Source organism: Erinaceus europaeus, chromosome 8, assembly GCF_950295315.1.
Source record: "Erinaceus europaeus chromosome 8, mEriEur2.1, whole genome shotgun sequence".
Classification (NCBI taxonomy): Eukaryota; Metazoa; Chordata; class Mammalia; order Eulipotyphla; family Erinaceidae; genus Erinaceus; species Erinaceus europaeus.
In genome coordinates, this window is record NC_080169.1 from 16,678,822 (window position 1) to 16,704,475 (window position 25,654).

Sequence of the window (25,654 nt, forward strand, 5' to 3'; positions counted from 1 at the left end):
CCAAGTCTAGTTAGGAAGCAATTACAGAAGCCAGAACTCCCAACTTCTGCACCCCATATAGAATTTTGGTCCATACCCCCCACCCCAAAGGGAAAATGTTTAGAGGAGGATGACCAGAGGGCTTTGAATTCCAATTCTGTCAGGAAACAGAGAGAAAAAAAGGAATGACATTCAGAAGCAGCAACAGGTGTAGGTGTGACTAGAAAGGAAAAGGCAGGACCACAGGAAAAAAATGGACATAGATAAATATAGATAGATAGTTACAGAAATAATAGTCAACCCATATCTGTGACCTTGAGAGAACTACTTCAATTTCCAGTGGAGAGTATGGGGTGGTGGGAACGGTATGAAATTATACTCTTGTTATCTGTAAGTCTGTAAATCAATATTAAGCCACTAGTAATTTTTTTCTGTTTTTTGATTTTTTATTTATAAAAAGAAAATATTGACAAAACCATAGGATAAGAGGGGTACAATTCCCACCACCAGATCTCTGTAACCCATCCCCTCCCCTGATAGCATTCCTATTCTTTAACCCTCTGGGAGTATGGACCCACAGTCATTGTGGGATGCAGAAGGTTGAAAGTCTGGCGTCTGTAATTGCTTCCCTGCTGAACAGGTCGATCCATACTCCCAGTCTGTCTCTCTCTTTCCCTAGTGGGGAAGGACTCTGGGGAAGTGGAGCTCCAGGACACATAGGTGGGGTTGTTTTCTAGGGAAGTCTGGCTGGCATCATGCTGGCATCTGGAACCTGGTGGTTGAAAAGAGAGTTAACATACAAAGCCAAACAAATGGTTGACCAATCATGGACCTAAAGGCTGGAATAGTGCAGATGAAGAGTTGGGGGGGGGGTCCTCCGTTTTATAGATAGCTAGTAGGCATATTTTAGTTATATTCCAAAGGGCCTGGGGCTATACTAGTTTTGTTGTTGTGGTTTTTTTTTCCCCTGAGCTTGAAATCTGATATGCAAGTGGATCCAAGTTATTGTCTGTGGAGATGATGTTGTGATTGTAAAAAAGGACCAGAAAGCTGGATCAGGGAAGAGAGTAGCTCCTCAATATGGGAAAGGTGTACAAATATTGCTGATTGTAAATCCCATCAATCTGATGTGATCTGGGGCCTATAATCAGCTTAGGAGCCTATTTGACCTCTGCATCCCTCTAGATCTGAGCTCACATTCTGTGATCATGAGTAGGAACATTCCAGGCTGTCCCAACATCGACCCATCTTCCTCAGGTGTAGCACAGAGCATGTTGCCCATCATCCCTTTGGAAGATGGAACATTCTCCACCATTGTTGATCCAGGTTGAAGGCAAGGTCCTATGGGGGCCCACAAAGGGGTCTATTGTGTTGTTCCTGATAGAAATGACTGATAACAATGGAGAGAGAGATTTATTCGAGTTTTAGGCCCATCAAGTCTGTTTGGGAATCTCAGAACTCCCCTATTAGGTCCACAGCTGGTGGACTGGCCTGATAATGACTAAAGAATCATTGTTAAAGTATGCCAGTCTCTTGCCCTTATCCTGATCCAGATTTCTGGTTCAATTTCATTCTTCTGCATGTTTCAACCCAGTTCTCTTTCTTTCTCTCTCTCCCTCTCTCTCTCTATCTATCTATCTCTATCTCCCCTTCCTCTCTCAATTTCACTCTGTCCTAATAAATTAAATTAATGAATGAATTAAAAAAATTTTTTAAAGGTAATAAATCCAAAAAGATCATTTAAAAGTACAAATTCTTTTTGTCAGAGCTTGATAATAAAGTTAGAAAGGAGTGTGAAATAACTATGAAAGTTCAGCATAGTTTAATAAAATGGCAGGAATTAATTATAAGGTCACAGGTTAAAGTAAAAGATAACCCAAATCTCATTAAATGAAAGTGGGATGTACTTAATCAGTGACGAATGTCATCTAGAATCTGAGTAGGAAGTGTAGATTTCTATTGGCTGAATTCAGAAAGAAAAATTAGTGGATGACCTGTCTTGCATCCAGAAGAGGTCAAGTCATAAAAGATAGAGGTCTGGGTTTCTCTTGGTACAATGATTATTATAAAAGCATTTGTATGTTGCATAATATTCCAGGGAGTCCATTTCCTTTCTAGGCTGAAGCATCCAGTAAGCCCATGGTCACAGACTATTGAAATGTTCTCTGTGCCTTGCTTATGATACTGCCATTTAATCTTCAGTCATTGTTTTTAACTCCAATAACTTTTGGAATAAGGCATAAAGATCAAGGAAATTAAATCTAGGTTACTAACACTTTTCTATTAAATTCAAAAGCTCTTTCTTAATCACTGAAATGACATGCGTATTTAGTGTTTTAAAATGCTTACAAGGTACAATGATGGAGGTAGGCTTCCACTGATGGTAGGAGTGGTACACAGATACTTTTCATGGGGAGATAAAAAGCTGTACTTGCATGACAACCCTAAAAGGAAAACAAAATGTTTGCATTTGTTGTGTATATTTGTTGTATATATTTGTTAAGCTAACTAACAGGTCAATCTTGTGAAGTCAATTAAATTAAAAAGAACTAATTAATTTTAGACCCCTGGTATTAGGTTGAGAGACATAAGCATTGTCAGAATGTTTTATAGAATTTGGGAATCCGTAAGGAATCCATAAGTTTAGTTTATTATCTTTACTTCAAGTGGTTGTCCTGCTACAGAAATGTGATGGACTTTGGAATAAAATTGAACACAAGAAGTTGGCAAAGGCAATATTTTAAAAAGGCATATGGGATTAGGGCAGTAGCAGCAGATTAAGTGCACATGGCACAAAGTGCAAGGCCCGGTGTAAGGATCCTGGTTTGAGCCCCTGGCTCCCCACCTGCAGGGGAGTCGCTTCACAAGCAGTGAAGCAGGTCTGCAGGTGTCTATCTTTCTCTCCTGCTCTCGGTCTTCTCCATTTCTCTCTGTCCTATCCAACGACAAGTAATAACTACAACAATAAAACAACAGAGCAACAAAAAGGAAATAAATATTTTTTTAAAAAAAGAAAGCATATTGGAAGACGGGCGCAGTAAGTTAAGCACATGTGGCTCAAAGTGCCAAGGAATGGCATAAGGATCCCGGTTCAAGCCCCCGGCTCCCCACCTGCAAGGGGATCGCTTCACAGGCGGTGAAGCAGGTCTGCAGGTGTCTATCTTTCTCTCCCCCTCTCTGTCTTCCCCTCATCTCCCCATTTCTCTCTGTCTCTATCTAACAGCGATGACATCAATAACTAAAACAACAATGAAAAACAAAGGCAACAAAAGAGAAAATAAATATAAAAAAATAAAAAGAAAAGAAAAAAACAAATAACATTTAAAAAAGAAAGCATATTAATTGACTTTATAAAAGGAATGAATTGATTAAGATTGGTCCATTAGGTTTGAAGTGAAGAGACATTCATCAAAGGTTCTGTTGAAAATGCTGGATCAAATTACCAAATGTTTACGTAAAACAGGATGTGTAAATGTATTCATTCAGGAGTTGTTTAGTATTTGCTAAGTGCCAGGCACTATTTCACATGCTTAGAATATAAGAATAACCCAACATATCTACATGGGGCTCACATTCATTAAGCCTTGGGGGGGGGGGAACTAAGCTGCTAAGTATTTTGCTCTGATATATTGGACATTAATTTTTAAAACAAGTTAGCTACAGTTAGTCTCTTAATGGACAAAATTTCCCATAATAGACCCCAAAAATTCACAACAGTGAGCATCTCTGTTTTTCTCTGTATCATTAGTGCCTACCTCACATCCAACTCTTTAAAAAAAAAATTCAAGTGGTTTTTATATTGAATCTCCTACACTGTCTCAAATCTTTTACATTACAATACCTATAAATTTGAGTTAACAAATATTTTAATTTTATGATTTTTCATGGGAGATACTTACATCTTCATGTAATTCAGATTCTGTTTCTCCAAACCTCTGGGTTAACAAATAATTTTTCAAAAAAAAAAATACTAGTATAGCCACAGGCCCTTTGGAATATAACTAAAATATGCCTACTAGCTATCTACAAAATGGAGGGCCCCCCCAACTCTTCATCTGCTATTCCAGCCTTTAGGTCCATGATTGGTCAACAATTTGTATGTTAACTCTCTTTTCAGCCACCAGGTTCCAGATGCCAACATGATGCCAACCAGACTTCCCTGGACAAACAACCCCACCAATGTGTCCTGGAGCTGTGCTTCCCCAGAGCCCACGAGGGAGAGAGACAGGCTGGGAGTATGGATCAACCTGTCAACACCCATGTTCAGAGGGGAAGCAGTTACAGAAGCCAGACCTTCCACTTTTTGCACTGCACAATGACTGTGGGTCCATACTCCCAGAGGGTTAAAGAATAGGAAAGCTATCAGGGGAGGGGATGGGATACAGAGTTCTGGTGGTGGGAACTGTGTGAAGTTGTACCCCTCTTATCCTATGGTTTTGTCAATGTTTCCTTTTTATAAATAAAAAATTAAATTAAAAAAATCCACCCACCCACCCACGTTTGAAACATTTGTCTTTGAACCTGCAATTTGTTGGCTACCCACGTTGATCTCATTAAAATGTTGGAACAAAAAAAAAAAGAAAGAAAGAAAGAAATATTTTTTCTGGTAGAGGGAAAAGAGAAAAAGAATTTTTTTCCTAGTGCTGGAATCTCTTGTATACATAATTCCACCACTCTCTGAGCTTTTCATTCTTTACATTTCAGATAAGAAAAGAGACACACAGAGAGAAGAGAGAAAAAGAGAGCAAGAGAGTGTGAGATACCACAGCAATGCCTCGCCATTTGTGGAGTTTCTCCTAGTGCTCTGACCTGGTGTTGAAACCTAGAACCTCACCAATAGTAAGGAGTGCAGTCTACTGGGTGAATTATCCCCTACTACCCAGAAAAGAACTTTAGAGAATGGAAATATTTTGCCAAAAAAAAAAAAAAGGGAAATCTCTGAAATGAAATATATGAAGAAGCTAGCTAGGAGTCCTTAGGGCAGCTGGAAGGTTGGAGGAATTGTGTGAGAGGTATAGAAAAGAGTAGTAGAAAAATGCAAAGAATTTTTAACTACTTCAAACACAGCTTTCAACCAAGCAGTTTTTTTTTCCCCCAAGTAATTATCTGTTCCCAAAACCCAAAAGTCAAAGTAGCTCTGTTAGAAAAGAAAAAAAAAAGTTCCAATTGGGTAAATGAAACTTTTGCAAAATGACTGGGAAACTCTGGGAAACTTAAATGAGCAGTGTTTCCATAGGAAACTGTTTCTGGCTTCCAAATAGCCCACATTTATGCAATCTATTGAAATGTGACCTGTTTCTGTGTTGACCGTTATTTTGATAACCCAAAATCACAAAATCCACAACGATGGCTGTTGCAGATGCTGGCATAGAATGCACCCAGGTTAAGCAATGACTTACACTAAGAATTTCTAGGGCAAGACTCAAGCTAAAAACTCCTCAAGTTTTCAACTCATATCACGTATTCAGCTTCCCGTCCCTGCGCAGTCACATTTCACATACTCCCAGCCTGCAGACAAAACCAAAACCGTTCAAGTTCCTCCATCAACTGGCTATCCAAATAATAGTCATGACTGGTTGCAAATTCCCACACTGACATTTAGACGCCAGTTCAAGAATAGCTAGATGTTCAGGATAGAACAGGATGATGTAGCTGACTTCTAGACTCTAGCATCTGAAAGAACCTTTGTTAAAAATTTTTTAATATTTATTTATTTTTCCCTTTTCTTGCCCTTGTTTTTTATATTGTTGTTGTTGTAGTTATTGTTGTTGTTGTTGATGTCGTCATTGTTGGATAGGAGAGAGGAGGGGAAGACAGAGAGGGGAAGAGAAAGACACCTGCAAACCTGTTTCACTGCCTGTGAAGCGACTCCCCTGCAGGTGGGAAGCTGGAGGCTCGAATGGGGATCCTTACACCATTCCTTCCACTTTGTGCCATGTGCGCTTAACCCTGTGTGCTATCACCCGACTCCCTGAAAGAACTTGTTTTAACTACCACTCCCTGTTTGCATGATCACAAACATGTTACCAAAAGCTTGCACCTTGATTTCTTTATCTATAAAATGGAGTTTGTAATACTGCCTATCTCATGGAATTTCTGAAGGAGTTTAAATAAAATGAAGCAGGCACATCATTATTTCTGGGATATAGTGAACTCAGAATTAGACTGATAACCTGGGGGGTTTTTTGCACATGAACAAATGACAGCAGCAAAAACAAAAAAATTATCTTAGCTTCTTCATTCCTTATCCTGCAGTGTAAATTATGATTACTGACATCTTGATGGATCAGCCAACTTACAGTTTTCTTTTTTTCAACATAAAAGCTATTCTCACCTGGGCTCTTGAGATTCTAGAGTAGGGTACAGGTTTTATAAACTCTGCTCTACCAGCAACAAGGACTTGACTTTAATCTAGTGAGTGAACTTGTCATGAGAAGAACGATGGAACAATCAGAACAAAGCTCCAAATGACTTAGCCCCACCCACAGTTAGTGCTAGGTTTTGGCTCCTGCTTGGTGACCCCAAATGACTTAGCCCCACACCACTGTTAGTGCTAGGGTTTGGTGCCTGCGTGGTGACTCCACCATTCCTAGCAGATTATTTTTCCTTTCATTTTCTTGTTTCTGACAGATACCAACAGAAATAGAGAGGGGGAGAGAAAGAGAGATAACTGCTGCACTGCTCCACAGCTCATAAAACTTCCCCACCTCTAGGTAATGACTGAGGGCTTAAACCTAAGTCCATGTGAATGGTAATGTATACATTCTACTGAACATGCCACAGCCTAACCCCTGAATGGCAAACTTGTAAAAATAATCAGTGTTTCTTCAGATATTTATTCCTAAACTGAAACAAATACCACCCATTTATTTTTCTTTAATTTTTATTTGTCAAATAAATGCTGACAAGACCTTAGGATAAGAGGAGCACAATTCCACAAAATTACTAATACCAGAACTCCATATCCAGTCTCTTCCCCTAATAGCTTTCCTATTCTGTATCCCTCAGGGAACATGGACTCAGGGTCATTATAAGTATAGAAGGAGAAAGGTCTGGCTTCTGTAATTGCTTCCCTGCTGAACATGGGCATTGACAGGTCGATCCATAATCCCACACTGTCTCTTTCCTTAGTGGGGGGGGGGGGTTTGGGGGTTGGGGAGGTGAGCTTTCAAGATGCACTAGTGGGGTCGTCTACCCAGGGAAGTCAGGTTAGTATCATGGTATCATCAGGAACAGGGTGGCTGAAAAAGAGTTAAGATATACAGCAGAACAAATTGTTGACTAATCATGAACTTAAAGAATATTGCAGATGAAGATTTGGGGGTCTCCATTTTGGAAAGAGCTAGTAGGTCTATTTTAGGTATTTTCCAAGGGGTCCATGACTCCACAGGTTTTAGCCTGAGCCTGACATCTGATATGCAGGTGGACTCAGGTTATTGTCTGAGGAGATGATGTCATAGTTGGAAAAAGGACTAGAAAGCTGGATCAGGGAAGAGAGTAGCTCCCAAATATGGGGAAAGTACATAAATATTGTTAACTGTAAACCCCCTCGATTTGATCTGGGGCCCATATGCAGCACAGGAGCCTATGTAACCTCTGTATCCCTGTAGGTCTGAGCTCACATTCTCTGGTCATGGCTAGGAACATTCCAGGCTGCACTAATTTCAGGACTAATCCCATTTATTTTTCTAAATAGACACACATAGACCAGACTTAATCAGAGAAAAAAAATAGTTTAATGATACAGTATTAGATTGAGTATCACCCAGTAAAAGCGTACTGTAAAATTTTTTTGAATATTCATTGATCTCTGGTAATTTTAATGTTGTAAATATTTGTATTATAGTGAGGTAGACAGTTAAAAAAGAAACTCTCCAATAGACAGACTTAAAATTTTGTAATAATATTTAAGGAAATGATAATATTATGAAAGAATGAAATATCTGATTAATGCTTAACTTTGTACAACTCGAATATAAACTTTAAAAATATTAGGAATTATAACATTTGAGTGCATATAATGTTTTGTACATTACGATGAATTGCAAACTGTCCATTTCTTCTTTGCACTTTCAGTCACTTTAAATAAACAAATATATACAGCTTCTAAAGAACAACAGTGCATCCAACGCAAATGTGCATTTTAAATTATTTCTCCTGGCTAAGTCTTTTTTTTTTCTTAGCATTTTATATTAGCATTTATTATCATTCTCACCCTTTCTTGGACAGTTCCTAGTTCTCTGAACCAAACAGTCAACAGGTTTAGATGGAGAGAAAAAGCAACATCACTTAGGAAAAACCTAACTGTTTTTTCAATGGTTGGTACAGATCCTTTGTTGAAACCACTGCATGGTCAAAGAGGAAAAGGAAGCTAAATCTTCAAAGGACCTATCACTGGGCAATGTGTTTTGAACATAACACTGGTGCAGACTGGGGGAAAGTTGGTGTTGGAGACACTCTGGGAATGGATATCTAAATGCCTCGGGCCTTTTGTCCTGCTTGCTTCTGGAAGGTAAATTCCACACACACAGTCCTCTTCTTCAATGCCCATTCCCCATCATCCTACCCAAGCTCAATGTAACACTTTGCTCTTTTCACAGTTTCTCATTACTAAGTTAAAAACATTGCCTAACTGATAATTACAATCTGAAACAGTCCTTTTGGGGGAGCCTGGGGCTATTGCTGGCTGGTAATCTTTTAGGAATGTCAAGGAAAGGGGAGGAAACACAGATTCTAAAGCAACTTGGGGGATGGACTTGCCATCCTCCTCCTGGCTCCAGGCCTGCCCCTTGCTCCCCACCCTAGAGAGAGCCCGGAGGATAAGCTCCTCCCCCCCCCCCCAGCCGATGCCTCCGTTCCACTCCTTGTGTCATTTCCCCTCTGTGGATCTTCCCTTACTCACATAGTTTACCACCCCTACCCACTTTTTCAGACTGGGAAATCACCTTCTCTTTAAAAGGAGATGTCCGTATTGGCAGAATCTGTTGAAAGAAATCAATTAGAAACAGACACCATGAAAAGTTTTTCTGGTGGGTTACCTCCTGCCCAGGCTAAAGTACTTTGGTGTCAAAGGCAGGGCTTGTGGTTTCATTATCCTTCAGGGGGTTCCATTTGGATTCATTCTTGTCATTCCATCCATACCAGTTCGCCCCCCCCCAACCAAAAAAAAAAAAAAAAAACCTATAGTGAAGTCAGCACCAGCTCCATTGTCCCATGGAGTGCGCTGCAGGTTGCTGGTTTAGCTCTGCTTTGGAGAAGCCAGGGCTGAACTGTTAACTCCCCAGGGTGTGCAAGTGGGTTGGGAAGGCCTACTTAGACCCACCTCTCAGAGCTTTCTTCCAAGGGTAGGGCCCTTCCAAGCTTTCCTCTCCCTGTGCCAGTTCCTCTCTTCACGCACACGCACACGCACACACATGGGTCATGGTCTAACCAGATAGACCCCACCTTCCTCATACAGGGAAGTAGCAAACCAAAAAGTGGTCCAAAGTGATGGTGCTATTTCCCTCCTCAAACTGATTTTCTTCCTATGAATGGAGTAAGTTGAGAGCCAAGTATGCTCCTCCCCCCACCTGTGTAGACAAGAAAATCCTGAGCCACGTGGAGAAAGGGAGCTGGGTTGGGGGGAACGAACTAAAGAAATTCTCCTTGGCTTTTTTTTTTTTCTCCAGGGTGGACCAGGCAAGGTGTGAAAATCCATCTCCCTCTGGGCTGGCAGGTGGAAGTTTCTTGATGGGCGGAGCTCGCACCCGGTGCTGCTAGTCCAGGCGGCTTCCTGCGCACGCTCTCTCTGCTCTCCCTCCACCCTCTGCCATCAGGTGTCTGGCGCCGGGGCGCAGGCGGCGGCGGGAACAGACACCGCTACCTGCAGCCGCAGGACTCCACCACCATGTCCTCGTACTGCTTGTAGACCACGTTGTTGCCCGCGTCAATGTACAGGATGCTGATGGGAGTCAATTTGGTGGGCACGCAGCAGCTGGGCGGGGTGGAGCCGGGGTCCATGGAGTTCATGAGGGTCTGGATGATGGCGTGGTTGGTGGGCTCCAGGTGCGAGCGCAGCGGGAAGTCGCACACGCCCTCGCAGTGGTAGGCCTCGTACTCCAGGGGCGCGATGATCCAGTCGTCCCAGCCCAGCTCTTTGAAGTTCACGTGCAGGGGCTTCTTGCTGCAGCGCAGCCTGGACTTTTTGCCGTGCCTTTTGCCGTGGCGGCTGGCGAAAGCCGTGCGCCGCAGCCGCCGGCCGGCGGGGGGCAGCCAAGGCCCCAGGGCAATGTCCGGGGTGCCCGACGGCTGTGGCCAAGACCCCGGGGCGCCCGCGTCAGCGCCTGCACCTGCCGCCTCCTCGGCCGAGCCCAGCTGCTCCCGCATCTCAGCGAACAGGTTCTTGCGCTGCGATCGCGTGAACACCACGAGCAGGGCGCGCTCCTGCGAGGGCCGCAGCCTCCGGCCGAAGCCCATACTCCGCAGGTCCGGGGCTGCAGGGTGAGGGGCCCCCGCTTCGCGCGCCTCCTGCGCCCCGGCGCCCGGCTCGGCCCAGGCGGCGCGCAGCTCCAAGCACAGCAGCTTCCCGGGCCGGGGGCGCAGGCCCTGCCACACGTCGAAGACCTCCCAGCCGGCCCGGGGCGCCCCCTGCGGGTGCAGGGTCCGCGCATCCAGCAGCTGCGGCGAGTGGCAGGGGAAGAGCTGCACCCGGAGCCGCCCGGCCGGGGGCCCCCAAGGCGCAGGGGTCGCCCGGCGAAAGAGCCGCAGCTCCGCGCCCACCAGCTCTTCTTTGTCTGAGAGGGTGGACACATCAAACAAATACTTCTGTCTCCGGAGAGGAGTGTGCGAGAGATCGTCTGCAAGATAAAAAATAATTAAAGTCAGTTTCACTTAAGGGGGAAATCAGCCCGGTGCTCTGAGGCCAGCTCCCTCCCTCCCCAGGCAGAGGGCGGGAACGGGGCCAGCTCGGTCCCGGGGCCTGAGCACACCGGCTCCTCTCGCGGGGGCCACTGCAGTGAAGGGGGGACGCGTGAAAGAGGACGTCGGTGGGTGCTGTCAAGGCCCCAAACGGCCCACACCCAGTCCAGTAGCCAGTGTAACCACTAATGGGCCTTTAGTGAATGGCGAGCCCAGGTTCTCCCCACGCCCCCAACCCCAGACCTCCTGAAGGTTAGCTTCTTCCCATTCATCTCAGGAACGTCTCCACTTCCTGAGTCACTATCCCAGATGCCTGGTGTATTATCTGCGGAGCACTTAGCATTATCTTCAATAACCTCCTCTATATAAGTCTCCTTGGTGGTGGTGGTGGCGGTGGCGGCGGCGGGGGGAGGGGGGGGTGTCCTGTCTGTCTTTTCTAGCAATTCCTCTGCCTCCCTCTCCTTGTCCTGGAGCTAGGAACACAAGCCATCTTGCCCACAGCTGAGTTCACAGCTCTGAGAGACCAAGTGTTCAGGTTGGTGTATGGGAGAAACTTCAAGAGCAGCCTTTTCTCTTTGGCTGCTCTTTAGAATCAACCAGCGAGGGTAAGAACCACTAGCACCAGTACTTGCTTCAGCCCACTGAATCTATACCCGCTGACAAGTCCTAAGTATTGGGATTTTTCTGGAGGTTTTTGTTGATTTTTTTTTTTTCACTCTTCCACTGCAAAATGACTTTAAGGTGCAGTCCGAGTTTAAACTCCTTCTTTATCTGAGGTGTGTGTGCTGGGGGGGGGGTGCTGCCTATCAGACAATTTTGCTTTAACTTTTAGGTATAACACTAAGCAGACCGAATTAACAACTACTAGGTGACATTCCGTCTTTTTAAAAATTCAATAACCATGTAACAACAGGAAAGAATTGCAGAAGTCCATAGAGGAGCAAATATCAAACTTGATACCTCATCACTGAGAAGTAGAAGTACCTGGAAGGATAAAGTCTCACCCCCACCCCACTCATTCCCCCAAACATATCCATACATTCTCCGCCCGCCCACCCATCACCACCACCTCCCAATTTCAGCTCTCCCTCCATTCAACCAATCTGAAATCGTCTAGTTTTGTCCCTAATCCTTACAACAAACATTTTGGTTACAAGTGAAAATAAGAAAAGTAGGGATGAAGGTGTGTGTGTGTGTGTGTGTGTGTGTGTGTGTGTGTGTGTGTGTTGGGGGTGGGGTCAAAACTTCTTTTAAAATCCAAGGCTAATTCTTTGGGACCTAGGTACAACTGGACTTCTTTTTTGACACATTCGTGCACGAAGCCAAGCCCACTTCAGTGTGCAAGGCGCAAAGCTAACCAGATTTTCTGGGGCTGCTTCTCATAAAATATTTACAACCCAGCAAATACAAAAATCCCCAAAGCCCCAAGCTTTCCCCCAGAAGCTAGTAAAGTCTGGGTGGATTTCAATAATAAAAGTGTCACCGGGTCCCAGTTCTGACCCACACTGCCAGTGTACATGGAGCCCCAGGGCACTGAATCCGGAACCTTAGCCACACCCAGTTGTCAGCCCTGGGCTGACCACAGGGCCAGCTACCTCCCTCCAAAGCACATGTCTTGACCTGAGATGAAGCTGTGAGAAGGGTTAGAGAGGTGAAAAGGGAAAAGTCGCTGGAGGCAGTTGATTTATGGACACCAAGACCTTCAAACCAACCAGGGTCACATTAAAATCAGTGTGAATTCCGCACACTTTCTTCTCCTCCTTTCAAGAAACCTGTGGCTGACAACACTCAGCTAATACCCAGAGTTCTGTGCCAACTGCCTTAGGCTTGACTTGCCTGTCTCTCATTGTTCTCTCTCACCCAAACTTGGGCCTGAGAGATATACCTTATCTGCTACCCCCAAATAAATGTCATTAGCACTGATGGGTTTTAACAATCCTTGCTTTATCCACAAAAACATAACTGTTCTGTAAACCAGGCATTCATACTGCTCCCATTCTACAAAAGGAAAAACTAAGGCTTAGGGAAGTAAAGGGCCCAGACTTATATAAGTTTGGGTGCTGAGATCCAAATTTAGGTCTATGTAATTAATCCCAGAGTTAGCTCCTCAAACCCACTGCCTCTGCAGTCTAAATACTGAGGTCTCTCCTGTAACATGGAGAGATAGGCCTTCTCTCTCTTCCTTCCTTCCTTCCCTTCCTCATCCTCATCACCCCCACCCTCCTCTTCGTATTCCTTCTTTTTGTAAGTATGGTTAGTCTGCAGAGTTGAATTGCATTTCTCTAGTCCTCAAGAGCAGTCAACATCGAGAAAAACAACTATAGAAAGGGAGCTTTTCTAATTCTATAATCTTGGGATTTCTAAAGGTCTTCCTAACAAGATCCATCTGTTTTGATTCTTTCAAAGTTCTGAGCAAGGGTGTAAAAAAGCTTTTTTTTTTTTACTTGCATCCTGTGCTCTTCCCTACCTGCTCCACCCTATAATTGAAGGGGCCTACTGTGGCGTGCACATAGACTCCCACATGTAGCCCACAGGTCTAAGTTAGCCAAGTCTGAAGACTCACACTTCAGTGGATGAACTGGCCCATTTGTAAGATGCCAGAACTGAAGTCCAGGTTACTGAAGTGAGATCAGAACTATTTGGGCAAGAATGTGCTGGTTCAAGTACCACAATGAAGATATGTATATATATAATATTTTAGTGAGAAAGAGACATACAGAGAGAAATACCAGACCACTGCTCAGCTCAGGCTTATAGTGGTGCTAGGAACTGAACCTGGGACTCTCAGGTATGAGAGTCTTTTGCAGAACTGTTATGCTGTCTCCCAGCACTCAAGAGGTTTTTCTTAAAGTCTTCAAACTCATGCATCTTCAGCATCACTCAGTAGCACAGTAGAAATGCAAATTACCATTATTCATCAATGAAGAAGGATAAGGGTCTCTCATTTACATCAACATAAATAGGTCTAGAGAGTAATGTGCTAAGTGAAATTAGCCAGATGAGAAAGACAGACACCATATGATTTCACTCATGTGTGGGCTACAGAGAAAACAAACAGATGAACAAAATAAAGCAATGATAACTTTTGGACTATAAAACCAATTAGTGGTAGCCACAAGGGAAGGAGAGAGGCTGGTGTAAATCGGGACAAGGAGGACATTAGACATGTTGATGTCTAATCATGCACCTGTGAGACCTATAGAACTTTAGAATGCTATGATTCTTCAACTAAGAAGGAGAAGAGGAAGAAGAAGAGGAGGAGGAGAAAAAAGAGGAGGGAGAGAGACGGGAAGAAGAAGAATGGACGGAATACAAATTCTTTGGACCCCAGCGATCTGACGTGGAGTTCAGAACTTATATCCCTAGTAAATCTCCAGGTGATTCTGATTCTTCTGGCTAGGGATAGCCCATTAAAACCAGCTAAATCTATATGAGTTTGGCCACTTAACACTCCAGATTCCCATCAGGTGGAGGGGACTATGAAACAACAAGACAAGTGGGGTCCTCCAAATCCCAGGACAGGGGTGGGGGTGGGGGATGTCTGAGTAGAACTCACTCACAGAAACCAAAGTCTATTGATCTCAGCTCCCTCCTACTTTGCACAATCACCCTCAGATTTATTTTGTGGCCTTTTAGGTACAAGTGCTCTCACTGGGTGTCTAGAATCATTGACATCTAAAAAGAGGGGCCAAGAAAGTAGCAGTTCTGTGAAGATTCCCCTCCAGACCACATTCCCTACCTGTCTGGACCTGTCCAAAGGAGGCATCATCTCCTAGCTCTACCACCCCTCAGGCTGTGCACACACCACTCTCTCCGGTGACTCTGAAGAGACTTTGCTGACCTGGCAAGCTATTCTCTTTTCAAAATCGATTGGCAGGATTTTCTTATATCCCAGAAGTCAACCCTATCAGGATTCCAGGTATCTCAGTACCTACGCCTCCACCCCTACCTTTTTTTGAGCCAACAACAGTACTGACATTCCTGGGGCATCACCTGTGTGTAGTCAGGACTTCAAGGCCCTCTGCCACTAGATACTCATTGCCAAATGTCACCGCGTGAGGAGGGCTCAATCTACCACTATACTCTTTCATAGATGGAGAGGCTGAGAATCCACCAAAAGTATCAATTGACCCAAGGTCTGGCCACCAGTAAGGGACCAGATCTGAAGGTCCCACCACAGCCCTTCATGCTGTGGCCACACCTTCCATCCACTAAGTTTCTGGGAAAGGAAGGGGAGCAAAGAGGGATAAAAGACATGGGGTGCACTTTGATCCAAACAGCCATCCAAATAAGGCAGGTTGCCACAAGATAGGCTTCTTCCTTTACTATATAAAGGAAGGAGACCCCTGAGCTGGGAATTCCTGGCTAGAGTCACTTCTCCCCTGGGTGCTCTGCCCCAGCCTGGATCCAGTACACGTTGCAAAGAAAGCAAACTATACTGAGTGAATAGAAATGAGTCATCAGCCCTCTGCTTTGGGTTATGAAATCTGATTAAGTTGTGTCCTGAGGATTACCCCCAGATGAGACTCACCTCTCTTGAGATCTGAATCTTACAAAATGCCTGAGCACACCTCACCTCTATGGTCCTGATTCATGGTGCTCTTACTAGATCACCTGGCACCACAGTTGTTGATAGCAGATGCTTGCGTAGCACTTAATATGTGTTGGCCACTCATAAATGGAAGTTGAGGAAGAAGAACAGAAAGGGAAACTCAAAGCAGAATCTGACTGAGTTTGGAGTAGGGCACCAAAGTTAAAATCTCTGGGTGGAAGGTGAGGGTAGATGTACAGCTTCACTGGGGGCAGAGGAAGTGTGGGTAAGGACATAGGTGGTGAGAATGGTGTTAATATACACTCCTATTAACTATGTGGTGTGTGTGTGTGTGTGTGTGTGTGTGTGTGTGTGTGTGTGTGTGTGTGTTGGCCATGATCTAAATTATTCACTTATAAGAATTCAAAACCAATGATGAGTGAAATATAGTGTCCATGTCAAAAAAAAATCAAAAAACTGAAGTCTACCTCCAGTACCTATGCCACCAATCTGTAGTATACCCCACCCTTGATCTCTGTGCCAGGCAGATAGAAGAGGCAGAGAAGTATAGGCTTCCAGTACCTGATCATCTCAAGAGTCCAGTCAAGAACTGGTCAGGCCCAGTGGACATAAGTTTCACCCCGTCCCTTTGATTCTTTTTAGTTCTGGGATGCCATATGCACCACAATAGCTCCTTCCATACTGCCAGGGATATACAGATGACCTTCAACCTAAACCTCTTCAAGGGTAGTGCCCTGCTTGCAAGCTTCCTTCTATGGCAGATTATAGCCAGCAGCATGCAGCCTGATAGTACACTCATGTAACTCCCTGACTGGGGATGTGCATGCAGCCTTGAGCAGCCAAGAAGAGGTAGGTAGTCTCCTTGCTCCACCCACTTTGGATTCCCTTTTGTGAGCATGGATGGGGTGGGAGGGTGTGATGTTCCAGGCCTTCATTTGCACATCTGCAAAGATATGCAGCTGACGGAGGGAGGGAAGGATGGTGGCAGCACTGAGCCAGATTTCTGCCCATGTCAGCCCTTTTGCTAAGACAACTGCATGGCTCCTCTCCATGGTTGCTGTGCCTCTTTGCCACACTGGCATCTATCTTCCCACCTTCTCTCTGGGCCTCTTGGCTACCTCAACACTATCAACCGCCCTCCCTCCCCCCAAATAAAGCCTGGCCTGGAGTTCTCTGCTTCTTTCCTATCTTCAAAGACCAGATGATTTCCAAGTTGAGTCCTTCACAGAGTCCATGTTCTTAAGCTTCTTAGACCTCACTGCTCTTCTCTAAAACTTAGAGAGAATGAAGCAGGACAGGTGGCCTGCCCAACCCCACAGGAAAATCCCAGCAGAACAAGCTCTGGTTAAGTGGATTTGAGAGAGGGATGGAAAGGTAACCCTGAATTTCACTGAGCTGAAATGTTCCGTGCCCCCAGAGGCTCATCGCAGTTCTCAGCGGGCATGTAAACTACCTGGATGCCATGAAAAACACCAGAACCCTCCCCTGCATATAGAGTATTCCCAAAATAAGCCCCAAGGCACTTCAGGCATACCCACTTTTGTTTCCCTAGAATGAAAAAAAAATTCACTTATAAAAGAGTTTCCAAGAGCTTGGTCCATGCAAAATCCTCATCACTGAGCATTCTTGAGAAAGATCCTGGAGTCAGAAACAAAGCCAAGCCCAAGGACATTTCACTGGACTTCTCGTTACACTGCAGTCCTGCCTTAAACTCCCTTCAAACCACAGCCAACCAAATCTTAAGTTGGCATAAGTCCAGGAAAAACCCCAACTGAAGCTTGCTATGATCCTGCACACCAGGCCTCTATCTCCACCTGTTGCCTCAGCTTGCAAGTAGTCTTGGGTGTGAAGAAGCAATTGTCTTCTGAAGCCACAAATGCAGGATTCAGTTCTGAGTGACTTATCCTAGATTATGTTTCTGCACCATTGATGGGTAGAGTCACCCAGGAGTCCAGAGTTCTGATGCAGTCCCTTGGGTGTGGACATCCCAATTGGAAACTTCCAGTCTGGGTTGTAACATAATGCAGCCTTTTGCCATGAGTTTAAAGCATGTATACATATATATATAGAGAGAGAGGGGGGGGGAGGGGAGAGGAGAGAAGAAGAGAGGGGAGAGAGAAGAGAGAGAGGGAGGGAGAGAGAGAAGAGGAGAGGAGAGAGGGAGGGAGAGAGAGAAGAGGAGAGAGAGGGAGGGAGAGAAGAGAGGAGAGAGGGAGGGAGAGAGAAGAGAGAGAGGGAGGGAGAGAGAGAAGAGAGAAGCGGAGAGGGAGGGAGGGAGGGAGAGGGGGAGGGGACTGGTTGGTGGTGCACTGACTCAAGTACACAGGTTATTATGTGTGAGGGCCTGGGTTAAAGTCCCAGTCCCCACCTGCAGGACGAAGTTTCACTAGTGATGAAGCAGTTCTGATGGTGTCTCTCTTACTCTCTCCCTCTTCTCTCTTAATTTCTCTCTGTCTCTATCCAATAAATATACATACAATATTTAAAAAGAATTTTAAAAGATCAGTTCTGAGGTGGGGTGGGGTGACATGTCAAATTGACCTGTTGTTCTGCATAGGGTAGAATACTGATCCTTAGTCTCCACAAGAGAAGCCTCAGTTCCTCTGGACACAGGATGCCACCTTACCTTGTTACCCAGGGCTGACTTTTGAGAGAACAAAGTGGAATAAGAGCCTTTCTTGGGAAAGGCTGTGGGTCTCGTAGCATTATTCAATTTCCCTCCCCATAGGGGAGCAGGGTCACAGCAAGCTGAGAACTGGTAGGAACTAGCCCACTAGGATTTGCAAAGCAGGCTCACCATCTTCAACACATCCACAGTGTTTAATGAGACACTGCTGCAAACCACTCCCAGACCAGCCCAGAGTCTGCCTTCTGGGCTGCCCTGGCTCTGCTTTCTGCTGCCCTAAACTAGTGCTCACCTGGGCCAAACACTGGCACCTGGCGTCTGCTACACGTTCACTCTTGGATCCCAAGGTGGTACCCATAGGTAGGGGCCATAGGTCACTTGTTGGGCCATTCTTGGATTCTAGAATGCCGGTTGGAGCCCTTCCTCCCCACCCCAAGTCCCTCATCTTCAGCAGACCTCCCCAACCCTCAGCTGCCTGCCAGCAGTACTAATGATCTGTCCTGGAAGACAGGGAGCTACCATCCTGGAAAACATTAGGCAGCCTAGGACCTATTTAATTTTTGTAAACCGGAGACACAATTTACCCGACATTGGTCTTGAAAATAAACAACCAGGACTTTGAGAGGGACATGGGAGGTGGTAGTCATTAGGATCACCAGCTAGGAAGCCACACAGTGGAAGGCTTGACATTTTCATATTATGGTCTCTGCTTGAATCCCAGCCCTACCCCCCCCACCCCCACCCCCACCCCACCCCCCCCAGACTGAGAGATCAGGGTTTGATGGTGGGTTATTCCATACCTGAGGAGTTATCGAACTGATACCTTCCCCTGGATCTCATAGCCCCCAGGGTTTAGGGTTGATTTGCTCTGAGTCATCACACTGCAGGCAGGAAACAACAGCCCTCCTTCCATGCATTTTCTCTCCCACAGTTTTATTCCCATTTCTGCAGCCTTACCACCAGCCCCACATGTCCCAGAGAGGCCATTCGGTCAGAATCTAGAGAATTCCAGTTAGGAAAGGGGGAAGGAAGAAAGAAAAGAAGGGAGGGAGGGAGGGAGGAAGGAAGGAAGGAAGGAAGGAAGGAAGGAAGGAAGGGGAAGGGAAGGGAAGGGAAGGGAAGGGAAGGGAAGGGAAGGGAAGGGAAGGGAAGGGAAGGGAAGGGAAGGGAAGGGAAGGGGGAAGAGGGAGAGAAAGGACAGAAAAAGAAGATGGCAAGGAAACAAATGATCTGTTTGGGACCTCAAGGGTCCACTTGCATCCTCTAGTTGGGAATTTTGAGAACTTTCCAGTCCTCCACAAGGCCTGAGTGGACTGTGGTTTGGTTTCTCGTCCTTGTTTTTTTCCTTTGACATGCAAGTAAGATCAGGATATGTGACCCCAGTTTTCGATGATCCCTTCCCCCACAGTGCGTAGAGATAGATCAGTGTCCCGCACAGATGAGTCGCCCTGGTTTGGCCACATAATCTCAACCAGAATCCTGACACAATTGCATTCAGGATGCCAGAAACGCTCAGCTTCTGGCTTAGGGCAGCCCCCAAGGTCTTTGGAGTGACAATGGCTAATACTGAGCAACAGAATCAGTGACTGTGGGGATGCAGTCTTCAACATGTTTCCATCATCCCAACCAGAAAGGCACAACAAACATCTAGCTTATGGCTGCCTCCCCTCATCTCTCAGTTTTCAGTTTACCCCACTGGAGGTTGGACGAGGACCCTGAAACCTTATGACCAGCACACCCCATGCTGGCGCTTCTATGGGCACGCGCCCTCTCACGCACATGTTTGAATGCTCATCGGTTCCTTTACCAAGGCTGTTCCCTCTTTCCGGGGAAATAAAGCTTAGATTGGAACCTTCTGCCTGCTTCCTCACTTGGCCGTCTGGTCTGCATTAGTGTTTTTATAAGGGACTCAAACAAATCGAATACAAGGTCACCAAATAATTAACAGTTGTGAATTCCCTCCTTCCCCATTAAAATACTTCCCTGCTTATATTTCATTTTCCGTTTGCCAACGACAACAGGGGCCGGGGCAAAAGCGGGGCTACACTGATTACACCACTCAGCAGCCCAGGTCCCCCAGCAATGCGCTGTTTTGCATAAACACACAGGACCAGTGAGGAAAAGGAGCAGCTCTATGAATACCCTCCCCACTACAGTCCTGAGCAACCCCCCATTGTCCTTCTCTGCCCTCTGATAAAAGGGAGAGAGAGAGAGAGAGAGAGAGAGAGAGAGAGAGAGGGAAAGGGAAGGGAAGGGAAGGGAAGGGAAGGGAGGAAGGAAGGAAGAAATGGAGGAAGGAAGAAGAAATCCAGAAGGTAAACTGAGAAACCACCAAACAATCAGCTGTGAGGTCTCCAGAGATTCATTTCTGGGGCATCTAGTTCCTCAAGGATGTTCCAATCTCCTTTGGGTTTTTTTAATCTGTCCCCCTACTACTTCTTTGCTGAGAGCGCTATTGTGAAAACCAGTAACAACAACCAAAACAATTTTAAAGAATATTCTTATTTCAAAATAATCTGGAAAGCTGACTCATGGCAATCTTCTTAGATTTCATTTTGGTCTTCTCATTTTTGAGAAGTTTTTGTTGTTGTTGTTGTTTTTCCTTTTTGTACCCCCCCCCCCGCCCTTCTCAAAACTAACACTGAAAGCTTGAGTTGGTTTTTTTCTGTTCCTTCCCTATGTCTCAGCCACAGTGAACTAATACATATTCTAGTTGCTGCCTTTTCAGGTCCCGAGGTTGGGTGGGGCAAGAGTGTGTGTCGAGGGTCTAATACAAAGGGTCTTTTAATGAGTTATATCATATGCTAACTGTAATCTTCCTATATCCAACCTGGACTATCCTGATCCCAGGACTTGTACCTGCACTCAAGTGTTCTCTGTCTCTCGGTGTCCCTCCTCTCTCTGTGAGAGGGGGAGAGACCACAACATCAAAACTTCCTTCAGTGCAGTGGGAGCTAAAGCCTGGGTGGTACCCATGCAAAGCAGCACACTATCCAAGTGAGCTATTTCTCTGGCCTTGAGTATCTCATCTTTTCGGATTAGACATCATTAAAAAAAAAATAGAATGTGGAGTTATTTACAAAGAACTGGGACATAGCCTGGCTTGCACCTTTCACATAGAATACAAAGACAAGCAAGACACAGCACAGATGCAGATACTTAACTCTACAGTTTCACTCTTTCAGTTTCTAACTGGGTCCCAAGAAACTCTAGGAAAATCACATGAAGAGGGAAATCTGTTTGAGCATCTTTCCCTCCCTCCTTCCTCCCCCTCCTCCACAAAAAATTCTGTAAAACAATGGTTTGCAGCACTTGAGGATGTTGAGAGGATTAAAGGAAGTAATCGGCAGATCTGATTTTTAGTGCGGTGTTTTGTGCACAATAAAGTGCTTCGTGTATCTTGGTTGTGATCCTTATTCCCCTCAAAGAGAGTAAGCTGGAAGGAGGAACACATATTGATAAGAAATGGGGGGGGGGAGGAATCTTGCGAGTGTCTCTCTGGTAGGTGGGCGAAGGTGGCAGGGGGTGGGGTGAGGTCACACAGCACTGCTGTCTTTACAGACCTGAAGTGTTCTGCATTCATTCTGTCTACAGTTGATCCCTGCCCTTCCCCTTTTCCTCTCCAGCTTTTAGCATAAATGTGTGGGTTCCAAGGTTCCTGGTCTTGGAGGCTGTATGTTTTCCCCTAATACCTTGTGAGAGTAAAACCAATAAATAGTAGGTGGCTCTGCAACAGGCTCAGGGATTCTTCCATCCTTCTTTCCTGCCTTTCTCCCTTTCTTTTCTTTCTCCCTTCCTTCCTTCCTTTTCTCCCTTTCCTTTCTTTCCTTCTTTCTTCCCTTCCTTTTCTTTCTCCCTTTATCCCTTCCTTCTTTCTTCTTTTCTTTTCTTTCTCTCTCTTTCTTTTTCCTTCTTCCCTTCTTTCTTCCTTTCTTTTCCCTTTCTTTCTTCCTTTCTTTCTTCCTTTCTTTTCTTTCTTTCCTTTCTCCCTCCTTCCGTCCTTTCTTCCTTCCTTCTTCCTTTCTTTTCTTTCTTTCTCCCTTTCTCTACTTCTTTCTTCTTCTTTGCTCTGCTCACAGCCCCCACACCCACCCCCCGCGAGCCTGCTGCCTCCCAAGCCCCAGCCAGTCAACACTCTGACCGCGACTGAAAGAACTAGGGGACTCACCGGGCGCCAAGTGAGCGCCTGGCCCGGTTCTAAAGGGCCCGGAGCCCCTCCCTCCCCGCCGGTGCAGCCATCCACGCGCTGGGGGAGGGGACACTGGAGAGTTTGGCGCGGCTCCGAGTCCCCACGTGAGAGGGGCGGAAGTCTTTGCTCCGAGCTGGAGCGGGGGATGGATGCGCGGCTGGCGGGTCCCTTCCATCACGGGAGACTAGACACCGTTTGATGTGTTATGACATGAACCCTCAATTAGATCGCTGAGTTGAAACACTCAAATCAGGGGCCCGATGCTAAGCAAGCCCCGGAAGGTCCAGCCCGAGGTCACCGGCGGTGACACATCAAATCAAAATCAGTGAGCGGGAAAGTGAGGCTTTCCCTTTATCAGGCGGGGGCAGCAGCCCGCGTTGCGCCCCCCCATCTCTCTGCCCCCTACCCACCCTCCCCCTGGCTCTGAGCTCTCGCACTCCCGCCCCACGACCTCCCCCTCGCAACCGCCTGCCTTTCTTCGCGTTTTCTGCGAATCCCGGGCCTCGGGGGAGACCGCGCTTTTGCAGCTGTGGTCAGGACAGTCTAGCCGCGTGTCCTCCGGCTGGGGACCGCGTACCCCTCCAGCCCTCGACGGCATTCCACGATGAACCCGGACATCTGGATCTCTGTCCAGCTAGCCTGGAGACCTTGGCTCGGGAACAGAGTCCCCTCACCCTACCCGTCCTACCCCCACCCCCACCCCAGCCCGGGCACTTAGCCAGTCCCTCCCGCACCTGGAGTTCGCTGTGCGGTGCTGGAGGAAAGGCTGCGGCTGTGAGCTAGGAAGCTGCTACTCTGAGTCTTATGCTACCTGCACATTCCCCACTCCCTTATCTCCTCAAGAGGGCCCCCAACCCCCCAGGGCCCCGTCCCCCCCTCACACGCACTATCGGGCTTCCCAAAACACCTCAGTACAGCTTGCGAGGTCCCTTGGTTCTGAGCCAGTTTATAGGGCACAGCCAGAAGGTACTTGGTCGTGGAAGAGGCTCGAACCCTTGAGACTTCCCTTTGGGGAAAACAAAACACATGCCCACTGCCAGCTAGCTCTACCTCTGCGGTTTCATCCCCCTGGGAAGGACTTCTTGAGCTGTGTTCTCTGAGTTGCTCTAGTCTCTAGGCAAACACAGCGGGGATGATAAGAGAATTTGGAGGGAGAGAGAATTGGGGTAGTAGGAATGAGAGGAGAGAGGTTGGCCAGCTGCGCTGGTGGCCAGGAAACCAACCTACTTGTCAGGGAAGAAGCCACGCGTATTTGCAAAGGTGACTTGAGCCGTTGCTAAATGTCTATAAAAACAATCGATGTTACTTTGCCTCTGGGACACTACTCTTGAACCTGCTTGACCCAGGGGATAACCTCAAACCCAGGGGAATAACCTCAAACCTAGAATAACTAGGGTTAGACTTTTGAGAGCAGGAAATGCAACCACAAGGGAGCAGGCTGGGTGCTGGAGCCCAGGAGAAGCCGGCTCTGAGGAGCTTCAAGAATGTGTGAATCCCCCAGGCAATAGGACAGCCCGAAACCCAGTGCTGTCTGGTTCCTAAGCAAAACCACTATCACAAGCTTGGAAGTGGGAGCCAGGGAGCGAGTGAAAGGGGAGCGAGTTAGGTCTGGCGAGCTGCTAGAAGTTCTAGTTTCTCCTTCTGCCTTTCTTAACTTTCTTTCTCCTGTTGCCTTTCTTGTCCTGCCTTAGACACAGGCGCAGAATTTTGAGTCCCTGTGAATCACACGTCCTCCCTTCCCACCTAGTCTCTTGAGAGCCACCGGCTAAACTGCAGACCTTCCCTAGTGGCTAAGATCAAGGGGTTCCCACAGACACCCGCGCTTGCACCCCCACCAGCAGAGAGGATCAAGGACCAGCCCTGCGGTAAAAGAACACAGAAAAGAGTGATGCCTGACTAAGAAAGGCGGACAAGTCCCCATCCCCACCATGCGTCCCTGTGGATTAAGGTTTGGCAGCCCCGCCGCGGTCGTGGGCCCTCCTGACCAAGTGCTGCGGCAGCCTCTCTAAAAACGTCTCGGTGGTGGAGCGGGCACAGGAGCACCGCGCTCTCAAGTATGGCAGAGCACTTGGGGTTCGCTCTTAGATGGCGAGTCTCCCATCCAGAGCTTGGACTAGCCGAGAATTCAGTGTAGCGGCCGGGCCGGAGCAACGTCAGTCGCCGCCGGAGTTCGCCCCGCAACCGCAGAACGCGCTGCTGCAGGCTTTCCCCGGAGCGGACCGGTGCTCTCCAGCGCGCGCGCCCAACTTCCCGGGCTGCCCCAGCAGCTCTGGGAGTGCGCTGCACACCCTCAACAGCCCAGGGGCCGGTGTAAAGGTTCCGTTAGTTCCCTTACAACGACCCCTTTCCAAGCCAGGTCATTTTCCCGCCACCTCCTGCCTCCCACGCTCCTTCCAGCAGACACCAGGGGGAGAGGTCACCACGCTGCTTTCAGCAAAAGACGAGGAGAGAGAGAGAGAGAGAGAGAGAGAGAGAGAGAGAGAGAGAGACTGAGAATAGAAGAAGTGGTAAGCCTGAATAAAATCTGCAGCTGCGTTCAGAATATACTTGAACTTGAGGGGGGAGAATTGGGGCAGAATCGGTAAGGTAATTCACACTTCGGAGCTGCGGAGCTCCGGGGGAGGGGAAGGGTGGGCGTCTTCTCTGCCACTTACCTAGCCCTCGGTCTACAAAGCTGGTGATCGTATTGGCGGACTTGGAAGACTGGAAGAAGCTGGCATTAATGCCCAGCTTCTCGGCGATGGAGTAAGTCCTGTAGATTGACAGCATGTACTCGTGGGGCACCACGCGCGGGCCCCTGCCGGGCGACTCTGGGTGCGGCGGCCGCGTCAGTGCCTCGGTCTCGGGGTGCGCTGGGGGCGGCCCCGCCGTGCGGCTCTCTCGCGGCTCCCGCGGCGGCGTCTTGCCGTCCTTGCGGCTTCGCAGTCCCTTGGCGGAGCCCAGCTCTGCAGACGATGACGAGGGGGCGATGGAAGCCTGTTGGAAACCGGGTAGATCCCACAGGAAGCTGATGAGGAAGACGGCGCAGAGCAGGACCCTGGGGGTATCCATGGCGAGCGGGCGGCGGCGCGAGGAGCGCGGGGAGCGCAGGGCGCGGGGAGCCCGAGTGGACAGCGGCCGGGGCCCGGCTCCTCTGGCGGGCCGGAGTGCGAGGAGCGGGGTCCCAGCTTCACCAACCCTGGAGCTGCCACGCCCCCTCCCGCCCCTCTCCGGGCGGGGAGGGGACCTGAGCGGAGGGGAGAGGGGAGGGGGAGCGGGAGGGAGGCTGGCGGTGCGGGCCGGAGGTGTGGGGGGGGAGAGGGCCTGCTGGACTCCGGGGTGGCGGGGAGACGCAGCGCCCCCGCGGGGCGCGCCTGGTGTTGCGGCGCGGTGCGCTGAGAGCTGCGCGCAGCACGGGCCCCGGGGAGCAGGG

At 47.5% G+C, this 25,654-nt stretch overlaps 1 protein-coding gene across 1 annotated transcript; it reads right to left on the minus strand.

Moving 5' to 3' along the window:
- Positions 1-7,714: 7,714 nt before the first annotated feature.
- GDF6 (growth differentiation factor 6) lies at positions 7,715-25,442 on the minus strand. Its single transcript, XM_007532221.2, has 2 exons — positions 24,897-25,442; positions 7,715-10,814 (listed from the first exon to the last, which is right to left on the minus strand). The coding sequence occupies exons 1-2, from the start codon at positions 25,291-25,293 to the stop codon at positions 9,838-9,840; spliced, it is 1,374 nt and encodes a 457-aa protein (XP_007532283.2). The 5' UTR covers positions 25,294-25,442; the 3' UTR covers positions 7,715-9,837.
- Positions 25,443-25,654: the final 212 nt, after the last annotated feature.

Excerpts from the sequence above, each read along its gene's own strand:
- GDF6 (XM_007532221.2), bottom strand. The coding sequence starts at position 25,293 with ATGGATACCCCCAGGGTCCTGCTCTGCGCCGTCTTCCTCATCAGCTTC. Across the intron at positions 10,815-24,896 it reads CTTTGTAGACCGAGGGCTAG|ACGATCTCTCGCACACTCCT; the intron begins GTAAGTGGCAGA and ends TTTATCTTGCAG.